Genomic DNA, 21224 nt, shown 5'->3' on the forward strand with positions numbered 1-21224 from the left:
GGAACTGAATTAAATTGGTCCGAATTTCAAAATATTTAATCAAATTGCAGATTTTGTGAATACAGGCAGAAAATCTGTGGAGACAAACTTTAATCATTTCCAGTAAAATGTTATACATTTCCTTACAAACAGATACATTTATTTGAGAAACCTAATTCTCAAATAATGTATTAAATGTATTAAAAAATTATTAAAATCTAAATATATTTATAACAATTTGTATTGTTTTTAAAAAAATATTATGGTTTTTACTCTATTTTTAACTAAATACATTAAAATATAAAAAATTACAGACCCAAACCTTTGAACGAAATAGTGTTTAATGTGTTTATTAAAATAGTTATATATAATTAATATTATAAGATTTAATAGTCTTGTTTTATGGAAAAACAGTTGACAGGGTAAAAATAGTTTTATATTATATTAATTAGGGATGTCCAGATCAAGTTTATTTTTGGTGCACTCGATTCACCCAAGTCATTGAATTTTAAGTATCTACCTTTACCAAGTCCCAATACGATACTTGTATTTTTCTAGTGCTTTTGCATCAAGTACATTAAAGTTATGCAACTCAATCCAATGTATTCAGGGCAGTGCAGAGAGTTTCTCAGGGGCGTCTATCACTATGGTGTAATTGCAATAAAACAATTATATATAAATATATATGAATGAATAAATATAAATATATATATATATATATATATATATATATATATATATATATATATATACACACACACAGGATAGCCAATATGGATCAGAAAAAGAAAAAAAAAACTAAATCGGTCCCAATACCGATCCTTGAGGACATCCCTAATAATAAATATATTATAATTATATATTTTCTGACAGCAAGTATTATCATCTTATACATTTTAAGGATTTTCTGATATGTTCACTGGCAAACAGGACAAAAATAAACAATAAACAAATAATTTTGCAATAAATCTACAGAGCTTTCTGTGAATTCCCATGAGTGCAGGGATAGCGATGAGCTCTGCTAATAGAGCTGGCCCTGTAAGGAAGTATGTGTAGATTACCCCCAAAGCTATGAGGAAACTAGCCATGGCACCATCTGCCCAACTTCAGCTAATCACCTCCGCCAGATGGAGGAGAATATGGAGCTTTTTTTGAGGTGGTTTCTGCAACAATGCTCCTCTGGCTGTTGCAGCTATTGTCAAATAAATAAAAAAAGTGCTGTGTAACACAAATGGAGCAGGGATTATTTATTCACCTCGCTTACACCTTATTAATAGTGCTTTGTATGTTTTTGCGCCATTCAACCTAACTCGCTCAACATAATCTCTAATTTTCCTGACATGTCCTGTCACACGATTACAGGATTTAATCTTAATGCATTTTCAAGAGTCATTGATTAGAGCAGATTTAGCTTAGGTTAGGTCCGCAAAGAGTGAAGTCGGCCATCTTAGATTATTGACAAATCCACATTCATCAGATGGCTCTGTGAAGGGCAGCCAGTCCTTGACTGAAAGCCTTAGTATTCAGCACAGCTCTCAGTCAATACGTCTGACTGGAGTCATCGGCTCTTTCATTTGATGGGAATTTGATTGCGACAGTGCACATTTTTCAATGGGTGCTATAAGAAATGTGAATACTATTATCAACCTATGATGCCTAATAAAAATTCACAATTAAGATCAGTACCATGAATTACACCATGTTACTTTAGGAGGAAGCTAAGCAAACTGCGTGTAGAGACAAAAGCGAGGCTTTGCAATCTGCCAAACACGCTCAGCTTCCAGTTACCCATTATAGCGGTAACCATGGCGATCGTGACTTCAGAGCATGAAAAGGAAGCCATTCAAACTTTCAACATTCATGCTTTTATAAACCTGTGTTTCATGACAGTGGAAAATATATTCTTAAATAATTTAGAAAGAATTGAAAAATGAAGAGATTTTTATACTTCTCTTTCCAATCACATTAATGATGGTATGTAGTCATTTCTTTACATTTCATGTGCTATTAAGCCTGCATTCCCTCACGCATCGGTCAGGCCTCGGAGGCGTTCAGTATCCCATTGGAATTCAGTCAGTTTTCAGTTCCCAGCACGCAATGGGATTTAATATGCCTCAGGAGATCTTTAGCATCGTCACTTCAGCTGAGACATTACACAACAAGTGCATATTAAATGTCTTTATCTCCCAGTGGTGAGTATATTGACATAAAATGGCTGCCATCAAGCTCAAGAGAGAAAATTTACGACGTTTTGACTGTTTTAACACCAGAGGGGTTTTCCCTTTGAAATATAGCACGGGAGGTCATTTTAATGTGGATATTTGTCATTCGGCAAACCACATTTGAAAGCAGGTTAGAGCTGACGGATTTTTTTTCTCCTTGACACTTGCATTACAAAATGCCCTACTAGGCTTTCTGTTTCTTTTGGACTTAAATGACAAATACAGCGATTGTGGGATAAGTGATTGGAGAGTTGGCCGCTAACAACATGCTTCAGAAGACTCACTCAATCAAACACTATCTCACTAAATCAAAAGCTAAATGGCAAAGCTCATGGTCGAAAAATTATCTGTAAAACTTTTTTTTTGCAAACTGTTTAGCAGCTCAAGCACATCACACAGTCATCACACTCATTTAATAGCCTACACTATTAAAAATACCACAATGGAAAAAATTTAGATATATATTAGTCAACCATAGTCTGATACCATAGTCAACTTCACTAATCGACTAGCCGACCATCCTGACCAATCCCGAAAACCCACAAACCCGCTGGTATCAGACAGCATGTACACACACATTCTGATGTGGTAGCGGCCTGTGCGGTGATGTCACACTGGATGAGATGTAGTGTAGAGGATGTAGAAACAGACAGATAAGTGAGGGTACAGCTTAACCATGGTCTGAACCCTGCCCCGGGCTGACAGGCAGGACTGATCCTGACACCATAATACTCAAATTAGATTTGAGAGGTGCTGTGAATGAAAATAACACTGACAACACTGGAGGGATGGAGTGGGGCCACAGATGTTGCACATGTCCGACATACTAAATTTATACTGTTCTGAGAAATGCATAACTCAGAAAACCAAAATTTGCTTTTTGGGGAAGAAATAAAAAACAATATTTCTAAAATCTCCCACAAGCTTTTCAAATGCATTTCAGTCATTACATAGTTTTGCTGATTCATGGCAGCTCATCAGTAGTCAATTGTTGACTGACTCATCAATAGTTAATTAGCCTGACGCTGCATTCTTCTTTTGAGATGAAAATCACCTACTAAATTAATACATGTAAAATCTACTTATAAGAAAGAATTTTATTAAAAATAAAAATATAAAATAAAAATAGAAAAATTACCAGAAAAATAAATAAATAGACACGCACCCAGACACGTGTGCAAAGTCTGCAAACACACACTCATCTCCTCATTTCCACCATATATCTAAAGAGAAACATAATACGGTGTGGCCCTTGCATAATACAAACCATAACTAAGCGTAGTGGACACTGAACTCAAACCATGCGTCTCTGGAGTGCACGCAAACACATTACAGCCTGAAGAGAAGCGGTCAGACAGTAACATGCAGGTTAATGGGTCAAACTCAAGGCTGACACTTGCCTCTTAGTGTGTGTGTGAGCTTTTCAGCTTGTTCTGGCTGTACTTTACTGCTATGTTCCTGTCTGCAGTGAATGCTGGACTGGACAGGCAGTCAGGGCAAGGCAAGAGAAAGGGAGATAGGAGAGGAAGCTGGCAGGCACCTCCTCGGTTCCCTCCCCTGCTCTCCGTCTGCCTGCTGTGTGTTAAAATATCTCCGTGCACATGTCTCCTCTTCCAGAGTCACTAGACATTACCTTATAAAAGAACCAGAGTACCAGGAACGCACCAACCCTATCTCTCTCGCTGTCTCTACCCTGATCACAGTCAAACCCTTGACTATATCTGCACCGCAAAAGAATCACTTTCTTAATCCATATTTATTTTAGTAAACATATTTAAAAACATATTTTTAGTTTTTTAACAACACATCTTAGATTTATGCTCAAAACTATTTTATTTTATAATTTTTTCCCAAATTGGTTTTTGTTTTTAAGAACAATTGTTAGATTTAAACTAACAAACAAATATATATAAATATTACTAAATAAAATCTATATTTTTTTTTGTTCAAATAAATATAACTTTTTAAATACTTGAAAATATTTAAAAATGCTGATTAAGAAAACTACATTTTGCAGTGTGTCACCCTCATAAAGCAGTGGCGTCTGTGTGTACACAGATTCACATGACTCAACATCTCTGGCGGTCTGAATCCAGCCTCAACTCTGCTCTGTTTTTCCCAGGGGGGAGAGGAAGAGAGAGTGTGGGGATCGAGAGGGAGGGAGAGGGAGAAGAATGATGGTGTGGGGGGCTCTGGAGCATTGCCCCGCGCTGGCTCAAATTTCCCGCTTGTCAAGCCTGATGGATTTGGCTAAAAATAAAAGAAGGTAGAGGCCCACGTCTGGCGGATGAATGAATGAATGAATGAATGAAGGAACTTTGCTGCAGCTTTACCCCCTACCTCATCTAAAAAATAAAAAAAAACACACTCCCCAATAACCCTCGGCGGCAACTCCAAGACCTTCCTGCCTCGCTTTCGAACAAAGATGTTCTGATGCCAAGCGTGGCTAAGAGAAGTGCATTCCAGAAACAAACGTCCCCCTATTTCCCAAAGTCCAGACAGTGAGAAATCACCAGGGAGAGATAGAGAGAGACAAAAGGGACACAAAACACCCAAGAGCAGCAGGAAGACTGGGGATTCCTCTGCTTTCATTAATGCCACCCGCTTTGAGCTACATGTACAAGCATAAGGTTTATGCTGGACAAACTGCTGCATAATATACAGTAGGGGAGCTAGTTGTCACGAGGGCTACAACTCACTAACAATAAAATAACAATATATATAAACATGCATACACACTGCCGTTCTAAAGTTTGGGGTTTGGGAAATTAATACTTTAATTCAGAAAGACATTACACTTTAAAATATATTAAAATAGAAAACAGTTATTTAACATTGCAATCATATTTCTCAACATTAATGTTTTACTGTATTTTTATCAAATAAATGCAGCCTTGGTGAGAACAAGACTTCTTTCAAAAACATTAAAAAAATCGTACTGCCTCCAAACACAAACTGCATTCCTTTTCAAGTGAAGTATAAAGTCAAGATTTGTATTCATTCTGTACAGAAATCAATTTTCAAAAACTAACCCCGGTCGCCCCTAACCCGACACCCCACATGAATAGGGTAAGGCAGCGGCTGCATTATGGGAAAAAATTACTTGGTACCAAAAAATAGGCCATTCCCAGAAACCAACTGGAACAAAAGAGACACGTACGAAGGAAAGAAAATAAAAGAGAGGAAGTGAGTAGGATTCAGTGTCACCTTTGTCAGGTCAGAGATTTCTCTAATGAAGTCTTGAGTGCACATCCTCCAATGCCATCCCAAAATGCATTTGCTCATACCCTTGCAGGCATGAGAACAGCATTCCCCAGCTCTTTACCATATGTTTCAACAGCGTCTGAGCACTGCAAGGGTACTGTACCGTGCCATCTGTGACTGCAGCTGTGGTAAACACTCCATCCACTGCACAACATATCCAGCATATATTCAACAGACCCGTTAAGTGCCACTGACCACTGTGTATCACAGTATATTGCCATGGCTGATATATTGTCCTATATTTGGCATTTTAAATGATTAGCATCGACTGATAAATTGATCAGCCAAAACGTTTCGGATTATTTGGACAGCAACGGTACTTTTACTTTGACAGCGCTAACAACGATTGCACCAGAGTGCAGATGCAAGTGTCATCTTTAAATCTTTGATTTCAAACTATGCGGCCATATTACCAGTTTACCGCAATGTTATTATTTTTATATTTAGGATAAACTGGTCTTTATTTGACAAAATATAATTTCCCAATGCACACAAGCTTACCAGATTACCGAAAGCACAGTTGATTACAGCGTTCACTTCTTTTTATTCATGTTTTTAACAAGTTCTTTATTTGCAATAAGCAGTACTATAACAGGATTACAGAATCTGTTTATTTTAAAGCTTGATTTTTTTAAATCAATTTAATAAAATAATTGTCATATTGATTAATTCTATCTAATTTAGCAAAAACAAATGCCATTCTGCTCTCCAATAAATCGGTATCGCCATTGGCCATTAAAAAAAATCCATATTGGTCAACCACTACTGACCATGGATATAGATTTTTCTTCTTCAGAAAGCATAATTGGATGAAAACATGAGAAAAGAACAGCACCTGGCCTAATACATCCTGAAATATCTTCCCTCACCCAATCTCATGGTAGGAGGTGACATGATACAGCAGGCTTAAAAATAACCTCTTTCGTTCTCTATGACCTTTCGCTCCGTGCTCTCCTTACCGCCCGGAGCATCGGAGGAAGCCTCAACATGCAGATCTTTGACACAGAGGAGACTCCTCGAACCAAAACACACCCAGAACCGGAGATGGTGTCATAGCCCGTAGTTTCTCACGGGGCAGTAAAATGAACTCAGCGGCCGGTGTCACATTTGTGATTTATAAAAGGACCAAAGGAAAAAGCTGAAAAGAAGCTATCCAAGCCAACACAAAATGGTAATTTACGCACAGAATGCCGTCAGTCATTTCCAAAGGTCTATCTGTCATATTAAAAAGCACACGAAACATCAACTAACCCCAAGGGTGCCACCGAATGAATCACTCTTTAGGATATGACGAAATGTTCATTAGCACTCCTTTTTTTTAAATCAATAGGCAATTTTCTGTCATTTAATCTTTGGAAACCCTTACCGACTGATTTCCCACATAACGTTTCCCTCGCTGAATGGACATAAACGTCGCCAAGTTCCATGACGTAAGTGCCAAATCTCACGGAGAGCAAACGCTCCTCTGCGACTCACCGAAAACAAACGAGCACGTGTTTAGAGAAATTGTGTTTTCAGATTTACGTCGATCCACTCGTTTACCAGACCTCAAAAACATTACATCACTGCGAGCCGGGAGCCCCCCGTGGCATCAGGACACTTCACTTGTGCGGTTTCATCAATCAATGCTCTTTGATAGAAACGAATGCATGAGAGACGTGAAAGCCATTTGTTTTCTTTGTTAGGCACAAGCGGAAGACTTGAATCAATAGCCGAGGCCTGTGAATCAAACTCTGGAGGTGGTCTGCTCACAAACAAGCCGTTCTGAGTCACACGTTTTAACAAGTCATTGCTCTAGGACATGGGAGAGAATGAGAAACACACCACTGTACAGTTGGCCCTGAAGCAGCTGTGCTGGGCATCTTAATCCATGACATTACAACATGCTCAAATCACTCTTTCCTTTATGTTCTTTTTCCTCCATCCACTTCGTTGGCTGGTTTAATGTGAAACACATAAAGTCGTAACACGAGTTATGTTCCCCAGTTACATTACTTAAAGAGATAGTTCACCTAAAATTGAAAATTTACTTGCGCTCATATCAATACAAATGTTTTGACCATCAATGGGGTTCATGTTGTTTTGGACCCCATTGACTTCTATTACATGGAAGGACATTATAAAATAGTCTTTCAAATGTTGTGTTCCACAAAAGAAAGAATGTCTACAAGTTTGGAATGACGTAAATTATAACAACTTTTGTTTTTTTCCCAGTTTAATTATCCTTTTAAGAAAGCTGAGTGACGGTGTCACTGAGTTTGCGACAGAGATAGGAGAGCGAAAAATAAAAACAAAAGCGTTAAACGCCTGCTGCTTTTCCCTTCCACACAATCCAGTCATTCAAAGGCATTTCTGGTGCATGATGGGGGAAACTTCACCCACTCAGAGTTATAAGTGCATGCAACATGCCTCACTACGACACGAACAATGTCCTCTTTCACTGGCTTCACCCCATGCTGCACATGCAGAAAAGCACACTGGGAACGGGACAGATCGCTGCCTCACAGCTTGCACACACTCCGAGGAAGAGCTGAGGATAGCTACAGAAGATTGACGTATATATATGACATACAGTACTAAACTTGCTGTGCAGGTTATTTGCAAATTACCAATTTATGAATATGCCAAAACAGTAGATCACATGAGATAACTTCAGATGTACAAAATCAATCAATGTGCTTTAAAGCAAACTTGTTTTTATGTTATAGGCTATTTGAAAAACCCAACTATTTCTATATTTATTTGAAATATATTTATGTTATTATTTAAAATAAAAGTACATTTAAATTTACACCATGCCGATAACTTCAGGTGTGGTGTACTCGGAATATTACTTTTTTTAACCAGATGGTTAATAAAGAGGATGGTACTTGAATCGTATTGTAGTTATGATTCAAGTGCATGATTCAATGATTCAAGTATTATGATTCAAGTTTTACAAGTAGTAAAAGTTGTTTTACTACATCGAGTTAATATTACAGTCACTTTGTGGCTCGATATTTATTTATACGGTTGATATTTGCAGCACCTGGAGAGGAAACTGAAAAGGAAGCTTTATTTCCTTTGTAAGGCACTTTTACAAATTGACGTACACAAACTAGTGTAGAAAGGCAAAACTTTGAACAAATCTATTGTTTATTGGTGCAGTTTCGCCCTCAAAGTGCCTTCTCCTCAAAATGGCAGACTTCCTAACTGAAACTAAATGCTTGATATGCAATTTTTAAATGGAGATATTTTGCAAGATAGTAGGTTGTTTCATTCAGCTCTACAAGAGGACCAATGGTTATCTGTAGGGGCGTTTGAGGACACATGTCAAACATTTACCCGCCCCACAACTGACCTGATACTCTACTGTGAACGGGATCCACTTCATTGATCTTTTGAGGCTGTTGGGTCTACACAAAAATCTGACAATGTCTTAAGTCTTTCTGACTTTCAAATCACGTCCAACAAAACATAAGCAATAGCAATCCCAAACCAGGTGACACAGCCGGACATTTTTTTATGCATATGCATGAGGCGTAAAAGCAAAAACTCAAATTTGATCACTCACAGTGGTCTGTTCCATTGTTTGACAGGAGGTGACAGCGACAGCTCCGAGTGTTAGCATGCGCTGAGATGCTCCTGTGTGACTGTGGGATTGAGACGCATGTTGTGGTGCAGCGCCAGCAACAGTTCTCGGCTGGGTTTTCGGGGTCGACAGCACAGGCCTCCTAAGAGAGGAACGTCTCTCTGTGTGGAGTATGCTCCACCTCTGTCAGGCTAACACACGCCCCTCGGACTTCATCAACTGTAAACCCCAGCCATACTTCCTTTCCTGTAATGAACAGTGCATTTCTTATTATCATACATGATATCTTTCTGAGATAAACACAACAACGAATCAGGCTTTATGTCTTCTCAGGCAAAACAAACAAGGTTAGGTGCTTGTTCTAGATCACGCTTGTTCGAAATGAATGATGTCATGAACTTCTGGCAGAACCGACTGTGAAATATAGTTTACAAAGTGATCGTGTCATGTTTGAAAAGTGATCTACATCATTTGTAGTCTCAGAAACATTTGAAACTTAATTTGGCAGTCATTTGATTCTGTGTTGGAAACTTGTTAACTTACTAATGTATGCCAAACTACTTTTAGCATTCTCTGCCAGCTGACATTTCTTTAAAGACTAAATAAATATACATATTAAAGTGGTTTATTTTACCTGCACATAACCATCTATGACATTAAATTGCAAAAAATGCATAATTCTAATAATCAATTTTACCATTAATTATATTAGATTTGCATTTGACTTTTTCTTTTTGGTCTTTCTGGTTCTACTGCAGTTTAAAACTTCGGTCCCACTTTATATTAAGTGGCTTTAAGTACTATGTACTAACATGGAAAAATAAGTACAATGTACTTATTGTGTTCATGTTGTATTGTAAAACACTTTTGCTGCTATTGCGGTGTGATACGGGTAAGGTTAGGGACAGGTGTGGTGGTATGGTTAAGTTTAAGGGTGGGTTAAGGTGTAAGGGAAGGATCAACAGTGTAATTACAAATGTAATTACATACATTAATTACAGCTGTAATTACATGCAGGTATTTTAAAAATATAAGTACAATGTAAAAACATGTATGTACACAATAAGTCCATTGTATCAAATTAGTAATTTCAATGTAAGTACATAGTACTTAAAGCCACTTAATATAAACTTCTAACTGTAAAATTGAAAAGCAAAATTTATTTGATTTTCTGTAAAAAGTTTCAGCTTTCACAGTTGGTGAAAAATATTTTCACTGGTAAAATAAACAATGTAATGGTTAAAGATAAGAAAATGATAACGTTCTAAAGTAAAATATATATTATATATATATGATTTTTAAAATATGATATACAATTATATTATATGTATTGAATAGAAAATGATTGAAAACTTACAAAGACAGAAATACATGTCATAATACTTTTTTCTTTTTCTTTTGGAACAAGCTTCATGGAAACATTTTTAAATGTTGAAAACCATGTGTCAGACAGGCTGAAATGTTACATCACCCCACATTTTTGGCTTTCTCTTTTTCCACTTCTTTTTGTTTTGTTTATTTAGTAATTGCTGTAAGCATTTGCCTTTTGGCAAAGGTGGAGTCGTGTTCTGCAATACCTTCCCTGTCTATGTCTATATGAGAAGACAAACAAACCATACTAGTAATCTTCGGCTTCTGTACATCTGCATATAAACGTTCCTCTACACGGCATCGAACTGCACAAATATTTCTGAATTAGAACATCATGGCAACTTACACACCTGCATGCCAAAACAGAATGAAGAAATGACTGAGAAAAATAACAGAAAAATAATGTTTTGTTTAAAAAAAGTCTAGAACAAAGATAGGAAGATTAAAAATAACTTAATTTACGATACGCCATAAAAATGGCCTAGTTTCAGAATGTTTCTCAGAATTCATCTTTTTTACAGTTATTAATGTTGCTTTTTTGTTTGTTCTTTAAAATGATCAAATGATCTAAATAACAAAAAACTAACAATTAACATATATAGCATAAATAACATTTAATACGTTTTATTGTATTATTATATATATATAAATATTTTTTTAATCATCATACATATCACAGTACATCGCGCACATCTACAGATTTGTTTGTTTGTTAAAAGTTCCATATTCAAATTTTTTTAAAGCATATGGCTATGTATAAATAATGTCCACAAAGTAAAATATAGCATATAATAACACTCAAAGCAATCTAAAACACTATTAACCCGTGAGTCTTTGACTATCGGCTGCTGCATGTTTTCTTTCAAGACACTCATCAGTGGAATGGCCAGGTCTCGGACTCATTGACCCCTGCCACTTCAACCTGTTGACTGGAAGTTAAGGTCACAGCTATTGACTATAGAGCTGCACTCACATAAATCTGTCCGTACCTGAAGCTACCTGATAAATAGAGCTCGACTCTGACCGGCGTGCAGAGAGAGATCCATTTATGGATCAATGTATTCTTAACAGCAGTATTACATGCGTGTGTGTGTGTGTGTGTGCGTGTGTATAGAACATTCAAAGCTTTTGAGGTCTGTGGTCGTGACCATTGCATTCTCGGGTTAAGAACCTGTAACTCTGTCCTGCGCAAACTCACGTCAAGCTTCCCACCTCAGGCAAGTCAAAGCAGCATTCCACACATCAAACTCAACTATATGACGGGGCGAACTCAAATACCACGTCTAATCTTTTCCATTCTGCATAGCGGGGTGAAACATTTCCTTTCACCTCAGGCTTTTCCTTACGCTGTTGTTTACCACTGCAACATTCTGCAAAAAGTTTTATGTTTTGTGTGTATGCGCGCTCGTGTATAACCATTGTTTTTTTCTGGCATAAATGATGCACTGTTGTTATCGTTCTCCTGCGAAAACATCACTACACAAATAAAGACAGAACAAAGAAGCGCTGTCTCGTTCTGCAAGCCACACTGCAAGAGCTCAACCAATAAGAGGATTCTGCCAGGCAGCGTAAAGCCACCACCGGTGCACGGTGTTGATTTGGTAAAGACACGACCGATTTACTGTACATTTGAGACAGGAAGTGGTCACGCCACCCCTGCTGCTCCACTCCCACCTCTTACCCCTCCCCCTCACCACCTGTGCGAGTCTCACAGGATGCACACACATTTACACACCTCCAGCTGCACAAAGAGTAAAACCACACATCATACTTGTTTTTATTCATTCACACCTCAGTGCCCCACAAATCATCAATTTACTACAGAGAACGTAAATGCCTCAGACAATAAACTGTTGTTTTGAAGGTTGTTAACAGTCAGTCAACGATGCATATTGAAATCACAATGGTGACAAAAATAGGGAAATTATAAAACGAATGACAGTAAGCGTGGTCCGCAAGTTGTCTAGATGAGAATTCTTTTTTTTTAACACTTTACAATAAGGTTTCATTAGTTAACAACTTTAGTTAACATGAACCAAGAATGAACAATACTTCTACATCTACAGCACTTATTCATTTTAATTTCAACCGTTACTAATACATTATTCAAATTAAAAGTTGTATTTGTTAACATTAGTTCATGCACTGTGAACTAACATGAGCAAACAATGAACAGCTGTATTTTTTATTAACAAACATTAATAAATTCGTGACAAATGTATTGCTCATTGTTAGTTCATATTAGTTAACGCATTAACCAATGTTAACAATAAGACCTTATTGTAAAGTGTTAACAAAAATAGATCTAAATGAATTATTATTAAATATTAAAACACTTAATAATTAAAAGTTTAAATCCTTTAATATTCATGATTTTTTAATCTACTTTATTATTCATTATAATTATAAAAATACAGTTAATAGATATATTATGCAAAAAATAATACTAATAAACACTTATACCAAGTTATTCTAATCAATGAATGATGCCGAGTTAATTGTTAACATAAATTTATGATACAATATTTCTGTTTAAAAAAGTAACTTGCTGTTATTATATGTCACTGTTTTGAACTTTGCCAGCTAAACATCCCTTCATTTAGGTTCATTATCTAAAAGTATCAGTCTGAAAAAAAAAAAAAAAAAAAACTTTGAAGCAGTTAGTTTAAAGTAATAAATCCATTCGAAATTTTCTTTCTTTTTTTCACGCACACAAACATGAAATTAGAAATTGTGTTAAAACCTCTAAGTTACCAAACACAGTGAGGAAAGCTTTACAACTTGAGGTTAAACCATCCATCACTCCTCTAGAGTGTTAAACACCACTGACTTGTTTGCACTGACCACTGCTGAAAGATTATTATTTATTTGTGATTATTCATACAAGCGTTCATCATTTGCAGATGTTTCCAATAGACCGCTGTGTAAAACAACCACCACACACACACACACACACACACACACACACAATGGGAATGTTTTGTTCTTCGTTCTGAAGTGCAAAGCAATACAAATAAATCCGTCTGGGAGGAACTGTGACCTTTGCCAGAGCCGACGTTCCCTCCGAGTGCAGTCCGCCTGCTGAGTCGCTCTGGCAAACGGAAAACAACTCGCCACACAGGGGTCACCCACCCCACTGCCCTCCCTCCAGCTCGGATTCTCCTTTTACTTGCTGTCTCTCTCTAAAACAATGATCTCACCCACTTACCAGGAATCCGCTGATTGTTTTAAATACCTTCCACTCTTGTGGACTCAAGTCACTTTTTCCCATCCAGAAAAAATGGCAGAGGGGGAAAGAAAATGACCTTGGCAGGAAGTTCAGTATCTAGCACGCCTGAGACGCAGTTCATTCAGGCTCTTAGCCGACATTGTTTGAAATTACTGCTGTCCTGTCCCATGCAGCAATTCAATACGAAGTAATGGAGAAAAAGAAAGAGGGAAAGAGAGGTTGAAAGAGGTCAAAAACATCCACATTTTCCTGCAAGTTGGGCTTGGCTGAAAATCTAAGGAATTCAAAAATGAGGTTGCCAAGGTAAAGGAACCGACTCTTGTTTTTTCAATCTAACAAAAGCATTTCTCTGACGAAGAGGTTTTGACAGCATAGCTGTGGTATGTTCACCTGGGATAAGCCTCGACAGAGCATCCAATGACGCAGAGAAAAAAACATCTACACTTCTGTAAATCTGACTTCTTCTGGCACAGACGGGACGGACGGACATTTCGCATAAACCTTGAATCATTCACATAAACGTATACGGTTCGGGTGTGTAAATCTGCCATGAAACATTTATAGTAGCATTTCAAATTACCCCTGGAATGCTCTATTTTTCATAGACGTTAAAATATGCAGGAAAGCATTTGATAGCGTCATCCTGACAGATGGGGGGAAAGTAACAACAAAACACATTTTCCAGGCTGGCCGGCACTAGTGTGTGTGTGTGTGTGTGTATTTGCATGTGCTTTAGTAAGTTTTGCGGTAGTGTGTAGGTTATATTTAGACTGAGCACCAATATTGACACAGCACAGTGCATATGACTCATCCGTACCGACACAGGCCATGACACCCCTGCCCTCCCACAGGTTTCCTTAGTCCTATTGTGGTGTGAAACCATTTTAATTTGTGTGTGTGTGGTAGTGACAGTGTGTCCATGTATGTATGGAAGTGAAAGTGTACATTATATATATATATACACTGTGTGTGTGTGTGTGTGTTTGCCTGAGGCTATGCCTGGCCCACATTCACTGCAGCACTTGGACTGGCTGTTTGCATGGCGGTAAAGACACTCCTGCCTGCTTTACTCGGGTCACTGATTGCCGCCCGGTTTGTCATTTCTGGAGAGAGTAGCGCTGAAGTACTTTGAGCTTAAGGCTTCAGAGCAGCCAAGCATTGATAAGGTGTCCTGGAGATTTCTGCAGACAGCAGCACATCAGCACATAAATAATGCTGGGACAGTTAAGCGAGTGAGAAAGAGAGGGAGAGTTGCAGACAGAGATCCAGTGACACTACCGGTACATATATGTTGCTTGCCAGTTCCCAGGGTGCCTACTACTGTACACTCATCCCTCCATAAACTGGACAGAGGATATCTGGAGAAGTTAACTTGGCGTGTCAAAATGTGTTCATTTGGAATATTATGCAAAAAATACACTTTTAAATACATAATACAAACACACTATCCTTAAAAAATTGGGATTCAGTAAGATTTAAAAAAATGAAAGCTATTTATTATTAATTAAATTAAACTAAATAATACTATTATTCAGCAAAGATGTATTAAGTTGATCAAAAGAGAGATTAAAAACTTACATTACTATATATATATATATATATATATATATATATATTAAAAATGCAGTTTTTTAACTTTCTATTTATCAAAAACAATATCATGGTTACACAACTGTTTTTAACATTGATAATAATAAGAAATGTTTATTGAGCAAATTAAAATATATTAAAATAGAAAACAGTTGTGTTCAATTGTTCAAACTTTTTTTTTAAATAATAATAAAATAAATACAACCTTGCTGTACATTCATACATAATTATAAAATATGCGTTTAAATATAAACATACATTTAATATTTACAATTTACAATTAAATGTAAATTCTTAATATTATACATATCTGTGCTAAAATCATATATAATATTTAAATTAACATATGTCAGTCATTACAAATGATTGTGTGAAATTATTTTGTAACTATTAATACGTATGTGTCATTGTGAAAGTCGCGCTGCTTATTTCCACAAACAACTGTGTAAAAAGCACATCTGAGATAAATCAAGCTTAAAAAAACACCCTCAACTCCTTTTCACCACATTTATTTTAGTACTCGAGTGGTGTGCAAAAACTGGCTGGTAACGTTCCCTCTCCACCTCCTGTTAAGTCACATGATGCGATAGATGTCGACTTGTTCCTATATGCCCGGTTGCTGTCTTTATTGCATGCATGCTTCCAATGATCTGGAATCTTTGAAGGCTATACGTTGGACCTAACTGCTCTGAGCACCTGTTGGACCGCTCTATCTATTGTTAGTAATTCAGCACAGCGTAAGCTGTACTGTACATTGAGATCAGACAGAAAAATCTGAGTCAGCCTTACTTGGATCTATAGTTTCTATTGGTTAAACTCCCACTCTAAGAGGAATGCAGAGGAGATAAGGAGAGGAGAGAGATATCTGGCACATGGGAAATGTGAGAATGAATGAGTTGCAGACTGCAGAGTAAGAACAGCTACATGAATGAGTCTGCAAAGTGCAGTGAAGTAACCAAACAAGTGAACAAGTCTGAAAGATGGAACAGTGTGATATAGTGGTCTGCAGTTCTCCAGTTGCAGTGCACATGTGACTCAGCAGCTGCAGGCATGGATATTTTGACAGGAATGACATATCTAAATTTAACCACACACACACACACACACACACACACACACACACACACACACACACACACACACACACACACACACACACACACACACACACACACACACACACACACACACACACACACACACACACACACACACACACACACACACACACACACACACACACACACACACACACACACACACACACACACACACACAGTTTTGTTTAGATAGGGTGCAAGTTTAAGTACAAAACGGGTTCAAATCACAACCTAAAATACATATTTATATGGAAAAAAGTCTCTTATGCTCACCAAAAACACAGTAAAAACAGCAATATTGTGAAATACAATTACAACCTGATATAACTTATTTTAATATATAATTTATTCCCGTAATGGCACAGCAACATTTTTTGTCACATGATCCTTCAGAAATCACTATAATATGCTTGTTTGGTACTTAATATTTTAAGGGAAACGTGTATTTTATTGATGCATATTATTCATGATTTTTTGATGAAATTTTTTTTTTTAACCAAGTCAGTGATCACCATGCCCATGGGAAAAAAAAATCATACAGGTTTGAAGAGACATAAGGATGGGTAGATGATGACATATTCAGTGTAAAGCAAATAATCTGCTGAAGGAAGGTGTGACTCAATTGGACATGTGAATGCATGATCACTGCCACAGCGTTTTTAGACTTTTATTTACCTAGAATAATTGTGCAAATTATTTTCGTAAAGATGCAAATTATATTACGTTGAATATAAAATATTATTAAACATGTACTTTACATAAAGAATCTAAAACCTGCAGAGCAACGTGCTCAAATGGTGAAACCAAACTTGCCGTAAATTGAAACAGCAGTTTCACAATGCTGAAGAACTTTGCGGTTTAAATCCCTGCCAAAGAAACAGCAAAACTAACAAATGACTGCAGATGATGTGGTCCTAGACATGAGTGACAGCTGAGTAAACTACGACACTTATCAGCTTGATCAAAAAAAAGTTACTCACTGTTACTCAGACAGGTACGGCTAGTTTTAAGGTTTCTTTTGACAAAATTAGAATGACAGTAAAACCGCTTCTAAACTCCTACAAGGCCACTATTTTAAATTAGGAAACAGTTCATAATGACTTGGATCTAAATTTAAGGTACACTGATTATGACAAATGTTATTAATTTACCCTAAATTATCTTTTAGTCTTAGAACAACTTACACTACCATTTATATACGTTTGGGGTCAGTAATTGTTTTAATACTTTTGAAAGAAGTCTCTTATGCTCACCAAGGCTGCATTTATTTTATTATTTTATTTTATAATATTTTGTAATGTATTCCTGTTATGGCAAAGCTGAATTTTCAGCATCATTACTCCAGTCTGCAGTCACATGATCCTTTAGAAATCATTCTAATATGATAATTTGCTGTTTAAGACATTTCTTATTATCAATGTTAAAAAGAGTTGTGCTGCTTAATATTTTTGTTAAAATTGTGATTCGAATTTCACGATTTTTTGATGAATAGAAAGAACAACATTTATTTAAAACAGAAATCTTTTGTAAATATATTTACTTTTGATCATTGATCTTGCAAAGGTAAAGTATTAATTTGTTGTTTTGAATAAGAAAAAAAATCGGTAACACTTTAGTTCAGGGTCCAATTCTCATATGAACTAGTTGCTTATTAGCATGTTTATTAGTACAAAGCACATACAAATGCCATATTCTACATCCCTTAATCCTATCAATACTTAACCTTACCAACTAATAAGCAGTAATTAGAAGTTTGAGGCAAAAGTAATAGTTAGTTAATAGTGAGAACTGGCCCCTAAACTAAAGTGTGACGGAAAAAAAAAAACGTACTAAAACCCTAAAGTTTTGAAAGGTATTGCACATTGACAATCTCTAATTGATAATCAATGAGCTGGAGAGCAGAATGGGAGAGGTTGACTGTGCGAGACGGGCTGACAGTATCAAAACAGCAGCTGTGCTGTGTGTGTTAACTGCTCGCTCAAAGCTGAGGCAACGAAAATCCTACAGACACACGTCATCCATTAATAACTACACACATAAATACACGATTCAGCATAAAAACAGAACTCCCGCGAAGAAGGAGTTTAAAAAGCAATGATCCAAACGTGGCGGTAATTGTGTTAATTCAGCGCTCCGAGTGGAGTTCTCTTTCGGCGCGGTGTGGGCCGGAGAGACTGTTGACTGTTACGGAATTCCTGGTGTGGTTTTTATGGGCTTCCATTGAGTCGAACGCTTCCACTATTCCACCCATAAACTTCCTGCTCGTTCGCGCTTGTTGTTTTTAACTGGAGCTCAATTCAGGCCAGATGTGGAGCAGCCTGTCAATCTTTTCATTTATTAGCTTATTTGCGTGTAAGAACATTGGATGACAAGATGGGCAAGTGGATGCCAAAGTGCACAGACAAAATTATTAACAATCTGAATGAGGTAACAGCACACAAGCACGGCAATCCCCAAAAATCCTAGAGCAAAATGGTCCAGTCAGGATTTGGCCTGTGGTAACTAACAGCCAGGGAGATTTGCCTTGGCACAAACACTGAAGAGGATGAACACAGAGAGATTCCTTCTACTGTCTGTGGGATCGTGTGCCATTATAGACACGCTCACTGCACAGTGACTGATGATGCCAATCACTCACTGCCACTCAAAACGCCATGTGAGAACAGAAAAAAGTCCCGTCTGAACTTAAACGGCTCAGCTTGCTTTCTCTCGCTCGCTTTTTTTTCTTCTTTTTCTCCTTCTCAGAGGCTGGAACTCAGTCAAACATGCCTTAGTGCTGACGTGGGACGGCTATGGGAACATGTTTTCATACCCAAGGCTCTTATTCTCTGCGAAGAGCTTTACTGGTGGGCTTATTCAAACAGGCGGGAGAGAAGAAATGCTAAAACTTGTAAAAACTCAAATGTACCAGAACACTGCTGTTCAAGTACTATGATGCATGAGTGTTTAAAATACATTTAATCCAATAACAATCATTAGGCAATGGCATTAATGAGGTCGATGTAAAATATCCGTTTATTTTCCTACTCCAGTTGTTCAATGTAAACTCAACCAAAGTGGGATAGGCTCTTTAGAAGAGTTATTGTTAAAACCTGTCAGTTTATGAATCATCAGCATGAGGAACGCCTGGACAAAAAAACAAACAAAAAAAACATTGCTGTTAAACTGATCTTAAATGGTTCTTTAAAGAAAGAATAAAATCACAAGAATGCATTACAAATAATACTAATTATTTCAGGGAATTTGCATTTGATGAATAATTCATTCTAATTCTAAATATCTAATGAGTTGTGAGCAAAGCAAAATTAGCAAATCGTGAGAGAATGACTTGCAGAGAAAAACTGAGGGTGGATTTATATCAGAAATGGAGGGGGATCTTAATGAAGCCATTAACTGCGCTGCAGACTCATCCTCCCAGAGAAGATGATTTTATTATGAGTGCTGACAATGGCCTTTCTTTTCCTATAAGAACATTTATATCTGATCCAATTGAACAAGATAGCTTGGAATAGGAGGGGTTTTATGTATGGTACTTTATAACAGGGGTTTTCAAACTTTTGGAGACTCGGAGGGGGCTGAAAGGGAGTACTGTGGGTCTATGGAAAAGCTTAGGGGAGAAAAAAATAAATAAAAATAATACAGAGAGAAAATAAACTAATTAAAATGGATTAAAATACATACAAATAAAAATATATTAAAATACTAATAAATTGATTTAATTAATAAATAAAAATAAAAGTACAGTATTTTTGGTAGACAAAGCAGTGTAAAAGAACCTAAATATTTCCCACATATTATTTTGCACTTATTTATATACATTTTTCACAGTATAAATGAACATAAATACAATAGCTGCCTTTTAAAATGCCACAAGGATGATCATATTTACAGTAGATGAGCCCTACTTTAAAAGAGAGCACAATTACTTTTGTTTAGGGAAAAAATCTAATAAACTGATTATTATTATTATACAATTAAGGTAAATGACCTAAAACCAGACCTATAGCACAACACAAAAATGTGTAACATTTATTAAGATTATGTACTCAAAACCCATAGGACTACTTTCCGTGTAATAATAACAAAAGGAGTTAGGCAGAATGACAGCTTCAGTCACCATTCACTTCCAGTGTATGATGCAAACAGATGCAATGCCAGTGAACGGTGACTGAGGCTGTCATTCTGCCCAGCATATCCTTTTGTGTTCCAAGGAAGGAAGTTGTACAGGGTTGGAATAATATGAGTAAATGATGACAATGCCCATTATTAAATATATATATATATATATATATATATATATATATATATATGTTTTTGCCTATCTCTTTAAGGCATCTGCTGATGGCAAATGTATATAGCCTATCTGTGTGATCTCCATCAGGTAGACAGACAATGGCGTCATATCTACACCACGAGATTATGCACGTGTCTCTATACATTCAAATCGATTTACAAACCTAAAATCATAATCATTTTTTTTTAAATAAGACAATACGGTGGGTTTTGTTGGTTTGCTTCAGTCTGCCGTAAAGGCTTATAAGAAGGGGGAGGGCGCAAGTGTAAACTGTTTTATTAAAGGGACAAGTGTTAAAAAGAAGCAATGCTATGAATAGGACAATGTGAAATTAATTTAACATTCAAATCTATGTAAAAAAAATACTTAACGATACGTTGGCGGTTGAACAATTCAGTCTGTGGGCAAAGGAAAAATATCCTGGACGATTCAGTAGCGCCGCAGACAAAGGAATGCACGCGCAGCTCAAACTGCTGCATCACCTCATTTCAAATGCCTCATTACATTGATAAATCCAGACGCTTGTCAACTCACTTACTGAATAACCGGAATTAATTCATTAAATCAACTGAATCATGTCCATAGGAAAATATATAGGTCTATA

General features: G+C 36.8%; 1 protein-coding gene across 2 annotated transcripts in view; it reads right to left on the bottom strand.

The window, feature by feature from the left end:
- The window catches only part of bach2b (BTB and CNC homology 1, basic leucine zipper transcription factor 2b), a 92800-nt gene that overhangs the window by 69879 nt on the left and 1697 nt on the right, over window positions 1-21224 (bottom strand). Inside the window, exon 2 of one of the 2 annotated variants that reach the window (XM_079584775.1) lies at window positions 9019-9282. The exons of the other annotated variant lie outside the window; for it this stretch is intronic. Within the exon in view, the coding sequence (XP_079440901.1) occupies window positions 9019-9075 (57 nt within the window). The 5' untranslated portion in view covers window positions 9076-9282. The remainder of the gene's footprint in view (window positions 1-9018; window positions 9283-21224) is intronic. 2 annotated transcript variants of the gene reach the window in all.

This window comes from Phoxinus phoxinus, assembly GCF_949152265.1.
Source record: "Phoxinus phoxinus genome assembly, chromosome: 16".
NCBI lineage: Eukaryota > Metazoa > Chordata > Actinopteri > Cypriniformes > Leuciscidae > Phoxinus > Phoxinus phoxinus.